The sequence below is a fragment of the Poecilia latipinna genome, unplaced genomic scaffold, assembly GCF_001443285.1.
Source record: "Poecilia latipinna isolate Pla-1442-1.1 unplaced genomic scaffold, P_latipinna-1.0 Scaffold461, whole genome shotgun sequence".
NCBI lineage: Eukaryota > Metazoa > Chordata > Actinopteri > Cyprinodontiformes > Poeciliidae > Poecilia > Poecilia latipinna.
In genome coordinates this window covers 224,749-236,178 of record NW_015113077.1, presented here as the reverse complement: position 1 = coordinate 236,178, position 11,430 = coordinate 224,749, and the positions used below count along the sequence as shown (strand labels likewise).

The window sequence follows — 11,430 nt, the reverse complement described above, 5'->3', positions numbered from 1 at the left end:
ATGGAGGTTTACTGTTTTGGGCAAATGTCCGGTGTGATGAAAGGAGGTTTTTGTAAAATTATTTTTTGGACCACTTCTTGAACTTGAAACGTCAGATTAAGTTAACTTTCATTTTCAACTAAGTTGTAAGAGATTTTTAGTAACTATGTTGTCGATATTTGAAAAAGAAATAAAGGTTGTTTTTTTGTTTTTTGTTTTTTCAAACAATCAAGTCGGAAGTGTGTGCAAGAATCAAACCACCTGTTACCAGCCACAGTGGGAACCATGTCTGATGGGGAAACGCGGATCGAGAGCGGATGCCCACTTTATCCTGGATCTTGATTTCGAGATACTATCTCATTATTTTGAGACAATTGTTTTATGTATTTATTTATTTATTTTTTTTTTACCAGAGGTGGCAGAAACAGGCTTCCATAGTAATGATATATGAGATATTTTCTTTAGAAGAAAAAAAAATAGTACAAGTTTTCACTGTGGAGACTAATTCAAAATAACAGTGGGCATTTTCCAGTGGTGCACAATTGTCTTTCAGTTTAATACGAAACTACAGTTTCTGTCTTATAGTGGAAATTGATGGAAGACAAAAGGAAGTTATAAGGAATTAAGACCTCCACCTCCCAGCTCTTCCTTGTAATTTCCACAGAAATGTTTCCACTGGGTAATTAGTTGACATCAGGAAGCTAAGTTTCATAGAACAATGTTTCCTTGTAACTCAAGAGTGCTTATCCTGTTTTATTTGACATAAAAATTGCACAGACGTCTTTTAATGAGGTACTGAATTGTCATCTAATGCATTTAATGGTTTTCTCATTTTCTCACAGGAGATGTCGGCCTTGTGTGGGACTAGCAACGGCTCTTCAGATGTGTGTCAAGATGCCGCAGAGAAACAAGCAAGTATAATATTACTCATAAGCACAACAGGCTTTGAAGCTTATAAAAAGAGAAGGTAGAGAGTGGAGTAAAGAACAAAAGTGTTTATTTTTTATTCTGTCGACTTTTCAGCAAGTAAAAGGTGAATGCTGTCTCAGCTTTTTTTTATAGCTGAATATATATAAACAGGCAAATAGAGCATTTTCTTTTATAAACTAACAACAAATGTGATTTTTTAATAACAGCGTGGATATGTAAAATAAATTTTAAACAACAAATCCTTGCTACTACTTTCAGTGTGTTGCCTGCATGCAGAAAGTAAAAGATGAAATGGTAAATGCGATCACAGCGACTGGAAAAACAAAAGGATACCAGGAGATGATAGAATGCTGAAACATAGTCCATTCAAAGCTGAAAAATAAACCAGGCCGTAAGAAACAAGCCTTATGTTCTAATAAGTTAGACGCTAGCAAACATACAAGTGTTCCAGGATTGGCACAAGGTTTATGAGGGGAAATCCAAGTTTACTTGACACCTAACTCAGTGTCAGGGATGTACCATCAACCTCTGTAGACATGATTCCAAAGCAGACAAATAAGTCTATTTGAGTTTCGCAACACATTTTTTGGTCAGATGTGACCAGTCTTAGTATATTATTATTAGGGGGCTCTGAAGGAGTTAATCCTACAGTAATTCTAGCCAAGTCGACCGCAGTTTGCATGTTTGCATGAGAAAATGCCAAAATTCTGTCTGACAAGATGACTCCCAGTCTGCAGAAGCTTGGCAGAAGCGCTGCATGCCAGCATGATAACGCCTCAAAGTACGGTGCCAAAATTGCATAAGAGCTTCTAAAGAACCTTACCTAAAAAAAAGGAAAGAAGGAAAAATCACATCTCAGCCAAAATCTCAACATAAACTGCAACACTAACATTGTGCATGCCAAAGAGTAGTGAGAAGGGGGAAAAAAAAATCATTTCCTGCTAATAACTGGTTTACTGACCTTGGCTGCACTAACCGTCTCATGAGTCTGTAATTTTTTAGTGTAGTCAATTTGTTAATTTTTTATAGGAACAAACACACAAATGTCGAGAGATGTATTTACAAGTGTTGCTCTACTACATCAACTGCTAATTAAGAAATGGGACAGCTGCACTAATTTATGTTATGAACATTTTATGTTGTGAATGTAGATTATAGTAAGAAGAGATAAGATATTAGAAACTTTTCAGGCAGTTTAATCATTCTGATCAGTGTTTTTTTTTATTATTATTATTTTTTTTTATCTTAAATACTCAAATTGAGATCCTTGTGATTTCAGTCTCCAAATTTGATTAAAGTTTTACTATTAGTTACTTTTTGCAAATCCATTCAGGTTACCAATTTTTTTATTGTTTTACAATAAAAATTAAAGCATAGTTGGGCTCTCTTTTACCTTTAAAACTACATTAACATTTTTTAGTATAGATTTAGTTGAGTGTTAGACACATTTGTCAGATATTTTTTTTTTCTATATTAACGTGACAACATCACAGAGTTTCTGCAGATTTTTCAGCTGCTCCACATCCCAAAGGCACTCTGCTGTAATGAGATCTTGGCTTGTTTATGTGGATACTACTGGAAGAGTCATCCTTGTGTCCAAAAAAGTGGTTTGAGTTCATTTTAACTTTGTTACATGGTGTTTTATCCTCCTGGAAGTTTTAGAACAGAAATTCCAAATGTAATTCAAGTCCTCAAGGGCCAGAGTTATACAACTTTAAGACTTCTGTTTGCTTCAACACATCTCATCCTAGTGCCAAAACTTTATCAAAAAAAAAAAAAAGAGTTTGAAATGGACATGTAGTTTCAGCAAATTTATTTTTGGTTTGTCAAATTGCGCAATTGTATGGTCAATGGAAACACAGCAAATGGCCCCTCAGGTCTAGAGCAGGGATGTTCAAAGTACTTTTTGTAACATGGACCAAGAGTTCTCAAAGGGCAAAAAAATAAAGAAATAAAACCTATTTTAAAAACTGAAATCAGAAAAAACTTTATTGAGATTTTTTTTTCTTTATGTTCTGAACATTAATTTAAACATGGAATCTTTTTCTACAACAGGTTTAAATTGAATGCATCCAGACTTTTGTTTGGGTTTCCTGAAAACGTTTCAACACTCGTCTGTGATTCTTTGTCAATTCTGGAGGCTTGAAGTTGAGCAACTTGCTGTTTTGTAAGCACATGGAGGCCCATCTTCCTTGAAGCATTCCCCTTAATCAACAGCCCGTTCATTCCTCACCTGGCTCGTTTGGGTCTTTTGTTTGGAGTGGGTTGTTTGCTTGGTCACTTGAATCATGATGGTATTTCTTATGTAATTTCTTTGGAATGAGTTTCAAAATAGGGTTGTAGATGCTTGAAAGCTGAAACTGCAACCTTCCTCCTCAGTCCAGTGTTGGTTTTTGTCTTTTGATTAAAATGAATTTCTTTATCTCTTTCAAGCTATCTGTTGTTTTTGTCCAGAATATGGACTTTATTGTTATAAAAGGTGTCTACTTTACTCTTGAGGTACAACTGAAATAAAATGGTCCGATTTTATTATTATTATTATTATTATTATTATTATTATTATTATTATTATTATTATCATTTTTTTGTAGGAAAGAAATGCGTAAATGGTTGTAGTCCAAAACTTCTAGAACATTTGGCATGTTTTCCTTATTAAAAGAAAGTGAACCACTTTACTAATTTAATTTGGACTTGATAGAAAGAAACTCAAAAAAAATGTTCTATTTTCAGCAATAAAAACATGATTTAGTTGTTTCTTTATTTGAAAACACTGTATTTAGCCAAGTTTTATTAATTTAATTAAACGCAGATTTTGGTGGGCCAAGATCCGCAGTGTACTATTCAGTGGAAAGATGTGGTATTATTTACTATGAAAAAGTAAAGCAGAAAGCTAGTTATGAAAAGATGAATACTTTGTGCTATAGCTAACATTTTTGCAAGAAGATTTTAAGATGTGAGCCATAGTTTTGTCCTAATTAAAAATAAAAAAAATAAAAATCTGTCTGTACCAACTACCTTCACTGATGGGACCAATTTGTATCATTTCGGGGCCGCACTGTGGGCCCCCCTGGTCAAGAGTTTAATCCCATAAATTAGAAGATGAAAGAGTAGAAATGTTCAACACCAATCTTTAGGTACACTGTCATGTTTAATTGATTATCAATTAGTAATAAACCCCTGAGTGGGCCAAGAAAATGTTCTCCACATTTTTGCACATCCAGCAGCCTGAATTAGTGATTTGGAGCATGTTAGATTCTTGTTTTCATGTTGTTTATGCCAGATTCTGACCTTCCTGTCTGAATGTCGCAACTGAAACCCAGACTCAACGAAGTTGATGTATTTCCAATCTGTTATTGTCCAGTTTTGGTCAGCTGCCTCTCTGTCTCATCAAACCAGTCTGCTAATTCTCCTCCGACATCAATAGGGTATTTTTGTTCACACAAATGCTACTCACTGGATATTTTCTCTATTTCCGATTGCTCTCTGTAAACCCCACTGATGGATGTTCCTGAAAATCCTAGCAGATCAGCAGTCTTTGAAACACTCATAGCAGACTGTTAGGCCTTAGCTATTCAAAGTCCTTTAAATCTCTTTTATTTCTTGTTTTTGTACTCAAGTTGGACTTCAGCAAGTTGTCCCTGCCGTGTCTAAATGCCTAAATTCATTGAGAAAAGGTGTCTCTTGAAGGTAGATTATGTTTTATTTTGTCTTTTTAGACAAAGTGAAGCATTTTCTACATAGTTAGTCTGGGATATAGTTTTCATAAATTATGAGCACAGAATTCAGGAGATCTTTATCACATATGCACTGATCAAGTCGTATGTAAAGTTGGGGTATTATGTATGTTTGAGAAATCCTTTAATCACCTGTGGACATGGCAGCCATTCCTCCTTTTCCACACAGCTCCTCCTCGGAGCTTCAGTCTCCAAGCCAAGCTTCCGCCTCACAGACCACACCTCCCCACTCAACTCCTCCAGACTAGTGGCATCAGCAATCAGCAAACACCTGGTGGAGCTGCGCATATGCCGAGCTCATCATATAAGCTCCTTCTCGGCACAACGCTCCTAAGAACAATATTAAAGATTCAATGGAGACATATTGTTGTGATGACGTGCTGAAGGCGGAGTCTATGAAAGAGCAGGAGTTTCTTAAAGCAACAGAGTTCCAATTTCAAGGCGTTACAATGCAAAGTCCAGTTTCTTTTAAGTCATGTTTGATTATCTGATTATTAGCTGAATCGACTGAAATGCACCAATTACTTCAAAAGCTTGGTCAAGCATGTAAAAACAGAACTTTATTTTGTTCAGTCACTGGAATTAGGAGTATAACAGTCAATTTAAAATAAATAAAGTGAAACTGACAAAAACAATATTTTGATTTACTCTCTAAATTAAATGTAATAGTTGCTGGATTGTGCTATTAAATGGCACTCTGTGCCTGGAAAATACATAATACTATTTCTTTGGAATGTGTTATTTGTCTATAAAAACAACTTACACAAATATTTTATATGTTATTGCTCCCATTTCTGCTGTTATGGCACCTCTGAAATGACATTGTTCAACCATAATTCCCTTATTCCTTAGTGAGTGGTTGTGTGTGTGTGTGTGTGTGTGTGTGTGTGTGTGTGTTGCAGGAGAAGGAGCATCCCCGTGTTCTTATTCCCGAGTTATGCCGGCTCTTCTACCAGCTTGGATGGGTGACAGGGACTGGTGGTGGGATCAGTTTGAGACGAGGGTTCGTATATGGATATATTTGCCGCTGAGTAATGTGGGTTTATTTTTATTCTTTGTCGTCCGTCTGTGATTGTCTATTCCATCTACTTTAATTAAGAAAATTTCTTTCATCTGCCCTCCTGTTCTGATGTCATATAACTTGTTGCAAGTGCCCAACAGTGCCAAATATCAAGTTCTTTTTATGAATTAGCTGTATAACGTTCAGTAGGAGGTCAAGGCAGTGTTTGCAAATTGAAGGTAAAGGCAACAGTTCTGTTACAACAAACTGGAATTGAAATTGAAGGCTTTGACAGGTTATTACTTACTTGAATGAAATCTGTGGTTTTGGCTGCTACAAAGAAAGTACCGCCCATTAGCAAATCTCTGTTTGAAATGTAGAATTGCAGACGTTTATTGAAGTCAACAAGGGATCATGATGAAACCTCCAATAAGCTAAATAAGACTCACTGACTGCTGCTCCATGTGCATTTGGTATTTCAGTCAGACAGAAAAACACTGAAACGCTAAAATGAGTCAAAGAAGAATTTCCCTTTCATCTTGTTTAATGACTATACCCGAGATTCCCATACAAAATTCTTAGTCGCTCTGCAGCATAGACCCTTTGCAGAGGCTGTTTTTTCAACCTCTTAAAAAAAAAAATCTAAATTTGAAATAACACTGCCTTTAAAGAATGAGTCTGGGCCCAACATTTATTATCTCCTCATTGTGTTTTCAGATGATAAACAATTGGATTCCTTCAGGTAACGCAAACAAGATTTTCGCAAGCAGAGGTTAAATTGATCAAGCAATTGAGTGGATATTATCCTAATGTTATAGGATGATATAAAGAAAATGCTTTTTTCTTTTGTAATGTGAGTGCAGGCCTGAATTTTAAGTTTCAATCCCCCGGCTGCAGTTTTGGTTTGACTCAGAAATGAGTCACAGACTAAGGCTACCTTGTCAAACCATCCTATCAAAATCAATAAAATGCCTCTTTCTCTGGACACGTTTGCTCGATAGACTTCACTACAATAGCTTCATCCTTTGCATTCTATTTGGAAACGTTAACACTCTACAACAAGATTATTCCAAATATTTAGAGAGGATCATCTAACACCTTCGATTTAATGCTGAAGTCCTGCATTTATTTGCATTTCATTGCAGACTCTCTTCTATTAGATGCTGCCACCGAGCCTGCGTAATATGAATTTCTGCAGCAAATTCAATGCAGTAGTGGGAGAATAAGATCTGTTGACATGCATAGTAATCATATTTACCTTCTATGTCAGTTGTTGACAGAAATTCAAATCTAATGTAACAGAGAAGCGAGAGTTAACATAATTTAGGATGTGGGGTTTGTAATGGGGGATTTTTTTCCCCCACGTTTTATGATGGCATTTTTTTTTTTACAAGGCAGGGAAAACACAAGCTTAGTTCAAAGAAAACTTCATGCTCTTGGCAATGTTGCAGCTTTTTCTTTCTTCTCCTGACAATAATTTATAACCACATCTCTATAACTCACAGTGACCAGATCTACATTGCACCATCAGGCGTTCAGAAGGAGAGAATACAGGTGAGCAGTTTTCAACCTAACTATAAAGTGTTCACAGTAAAGATGACTCACATTTCTCAGTAACTCTGTGGCTGTTTCTCATGCTTTATCTCTGGTTGTATTCAGCCAGAAGATATGTTTGTGTGTGATGCAGAAGAGAGAGATATCAGTTGTCCTCCTGCTTGGAAGAAGTTGAAGAAAAGCCAGTGTACGCCACTTTTTATGAACGCCTACACCATGAGAGGTTAGTCACTCCTCACACATGGCGTCACACTTATGCTAACCTGTTTCTACCCATCTGCACCTTTTAATATGAACGTTACAAGTCATCCATTTTGAGTGCAATCATTCATTTTAAAGTTCCATAAACTTTAAACTTCAGCAAAAGACTGGAGGAGAATTTAAATTATAGGGTGTGAGGAATGGACCTGTCGATGTCTGAACTGCAATTTGAGTTTGTCAGTGGCCATCTTATTCTTTTTTTTTTTTTTTTTCTTACCAAAAGACAGCATACTTTAAGAAGAGAATGAAACTGGAGATTCAAATTTTATGAATTTTCTTTAAAGCAAACACATGCAGGGCTTCATTTGTAAGTGAAAATATGGTAGGTGAAAGTTGTATTGATCTAATATTTTGTGCATAAAGAGTTCTTTTGAATGGGAGCTGTGTGTTGCAATGAGTTGTTTGTCCCTCACTGTTAAATTATTTATGATAATATAACAAGAGCCAGTTGGAGTTATTGAAGTATATAAAAGCTTTAAAGTGTTAGTTCCAACTTTCTTTCCTGCTCTTCTTACAGATTAAAGTTCTTTTAATGAGATGCCAGAGAAATTTCCAGTGATCAGTTTTCTCTGCTTGTATGGAGCTTAGAGTAATGCAGCACTGCCTGTCAGCTGGCAAAATGAATGGTACTATGCTTTTTCTTTGTAACAAAAAAAAAATCAAAGTCAGCTCTTGAAAATGTTTCAGATGGTAAGAAGATTAAAAGACCTCACATATCACTGTTTTTAAAACTACAGTGGTAAGCCATGAGCAGCAGATCTGTTAAAAAACCAACTACATGCTGGCTACCTGAGCAGATAGCGTGGCTAATTACCCATGCTCAAAATACATGTCAGATAAATTTAGATGTTTTTATTGGTATGAATAATATTGTCATTTTCAGTTTTACTAAAAAGATTGTGTTATACATTTTTATTTTCAAGTTTTGTACAAATGCTCTGACATCGCAAAACAGGGTTTAGTTTAACCAAGATTATAATGCCATTTGAATCTCATATCAAATTATGTCCAATATCCACTGAAAATAAAATCACATCAGATGAGGTGAATGGAAGTTGTTACAAAGTTGCCTATTTATTACAGCACTTTGTCAGCTTAATGTATTCAAGACTTAATTCAGTGATCAGATAAATGAAATGTGCTGCAGGGAGTTTGAGTCAGACTGGTTTTAGATCCTTTTTTTGCTGGTTCATTTTAAACTGAACTTGTAGCAACAATGTTCATGCTTGAAGACATGTTGCTTAAGTTTCCCTACCACTTGCTTGTATCACTTATCCTTTCCCTTTCCCAGCTGTGTATTTGCTTTGCTTCAGAACTTTTTGGGAAAAACTGGGAATTTAGAAGCGGTTATCTTGCCCACAGCTAACCTGCATGATAATCATATGATAGCTAGCAAAAATCTCCAGGAAATGCCTAATAAGACCATAGGTTAATCTCACATATCTTACATGTGGAAGTTGTGATTTTAAGAAATGCTGCAGTTTTCATAAAAAAAGCATTAAAAACATTAAATAATGTCCACTAATAAAGGCAAAGTCAACAATGGTCAGTATTTCAAAAAAATCTCTCACTTCAAATTGATGGTCAGTCATTAACAACAAGTCATATACAATTTAGTTTTTTCTTTCATATTTCACCATGTATTATACTTTATTCCTTAAGATGGACCATAAATAATATCTAAGAGAGAATATACTGGAGTACAACACTTAAAAACCTGAAATTGTTTTTCCCTTTGCTAAAACTCAGGGGCACAGGCAGTTATACACACCCACTCCAAGGCTGCTGTCATGACAACGCTGCTGTATCCTGGCAAAGAATTCAGGATAACACACCAAGAGATGATAAAGGGGATTCGTAAGGGCACCTCAGGCACAAACTATCGGTATGTAATCAAGCAGCAAGCATTAGTAAAGTCAGGAGAAAGGTTTAATCTCCTGGTGAAAGAGAAACATTTGGCTCATTGGCAAACATTTGTAATTTAAATGAAAACTTGCCCTCCGAAGTTAATTTATCAATGTGTTGCTCTGAAGCAGGTTCATCCGCTGTGAAATTTTATGGTGGAAACTTTCACCCTCCTCTGGTTATGCTGCTTTTTTTTTTTTTTTTTTTTTGCTTTTTGAAATCAACAGACTTGGCTTTTGTCCTTCACCACTCCTGGGAAAGGCATAAATCATCGTACATCTGATTCACTGCATGCACATACTATTTCCCCATAATAAGTGTTTGCCAGAATTTTCTCTGACGATGTGCCTTCATGGCCCCGTCTTGCCATTATTTTTCCCAGTGAACCTGACACGCACTCATCTGATGGTTGATTGGATTTGTTAACATTTAAGACTTGTCTGCACTGCTTCTGAAATGTCCATATTGTGGTTTTCCACAGTTAGTTTATCTTTACGAAGATTTTAACCAAAGCAAACTACTCAACTATCCAATTTGTTTTGTCTTAAACATAATGAAAATGATTGTTTTGCTTCACTTATTGCCTGAAATGAAAAATGCAGCAGACAACACAGGAAAAGAGAGATGTATATTGCTGTCTGATCGCTCCATATGTCTATTTTTACTGCAGTGAGCCTCGATGTAGCCAAACTCCGTCAAGTATGGCATTGTTTTTATGCCATATTAGATTTGTCGTGTTGATGCATTTTGACGTGCTTCAGTTTTCCGCCGCAAGACGCAAACTTCTCCATTCACTCAGTGCGTTATAGTTTCACATCAATTTGTTAGGATTTCTTGCTGAGCGTTTGCGCAGTGTGAAGTAAAGAGCAGACCAGCTGCACAGGCAGGCTGCGAAATGAGATGCAGGTGATCGGTTTGTGTGATCGTTAACAAGAAACCGTGATCGTCGATCACCGATCATACACTTTTTCACGGAAATCGGCCGATTATGATCGGTGGCCAATCGATCGGCACACCTCTAGTTTATACTTCTTCTTTTTAATGTTTTTACTCTGCTTGTCAACAGTAAGTATGTCTCACCCAAAAAGCCTCTTTTACTTTAACTCTAATCTGATTTATATTTCCAATACCCAAAAATTAACATTTGATTACTACAAATTAATTCCACTGCAATATAGACACCGCATAATTAGTTAGACCCATAACACGTCAACCAAAATCAAAATACCTGAAATACATGTCAGATGAAGTCAGATCATATGTCAAATAAATCGGCATATATGAATAAGACCTTCTATATTAGACTGCTTTTACTTCTAATTAACACTTCTCTTATAATCAGTCATTCTTTCAATCAAGAGAAATCAAAAGTACAAGATTACTCATTCCTCTCAGGCTCTTGTTATCTGTTCTGCTTTTCCCTGACCTTTCACCTACCATCTACCTCCAACACGACATTGGTGATCTTTAATTACAGTTACACCTTTTACACCATTTCAAGTTCAAATGTCAAAATCAGATTTAAAACCTTTTAGTTTCTCTCTTTGATTCAACATTCATATATAATATTATGATAACCATAATACCTGGACCCACTCTCAGTTAGTTACTCTCATTATAACCATAATGTGAGTTTTTACAGATGATGTTCTGAAAAGAAACCAAGAATATGCCGTTATTCTAATTATTTAATACCAAAATTACTGTTACTTGTTTTACTTGTAAGTATTTCCACAAGTGTAAGTATTCTTATAAATAACCCAATATTAATATAAGTATTTTAATTTGGGTCTTATCAAATTACTCAAAATGTTTAAATTGTATTATTTAAACCTTTAATCCTTTGAAACAAGGAATAGTCTAATCTATTCTTATACTTTTGCAGGCTGGAAGCTTTTTTCCTCTTTCTTCAGGAAACCTGCTGGAAGCTTACTTCCTCTTTCATGAAACTCTTTCTATCTGACTATGATTTGTTTTATGATCAGATAGAAAAAATAAGAATTAAAGCAAAGTATGCAGGACGCAATAACAACACACACAACCAGATTAATTTCATTACAGTCTGAC

General features: G+C 35.6%; 1 protein-coding gene across 3 annotated transcripts in view; it reads left to right on the top strand.

Annotated features, from left to right (window-relative positions):
* apip (APAF1 interacting protein) overlaps positions 1–11,430 on the top strand; it is a 27,631-nt gene that overhangs the window by 11,213 nt on the left and 4,988 nt on the right. For all 3 annotated transcript variants that reach the window (XM_015039037.1, XM_015039038.1, XM_015039039.1), the window contains exons 2-6: positions 822–890; positions 5,546–5,646; positions 7,149–7,197; positions 7,303–7,420; positions 9,208–9,343. In XM_015039037.1, the coding sequence (XP_014894523.1) occupies positions 822–890; positions 5,546–5,646; positions 7,149–7,197; positions 7,303–7,420; positions 9,208–9,343 (473 nt within the window). The remainder of the gene's footprint in view (positions 1–821; positions 891–5,545; positions 5,647–7,148; positions 7,198–7,302; positions 7,421–9,207; positions 9,344–11,430) is intronic.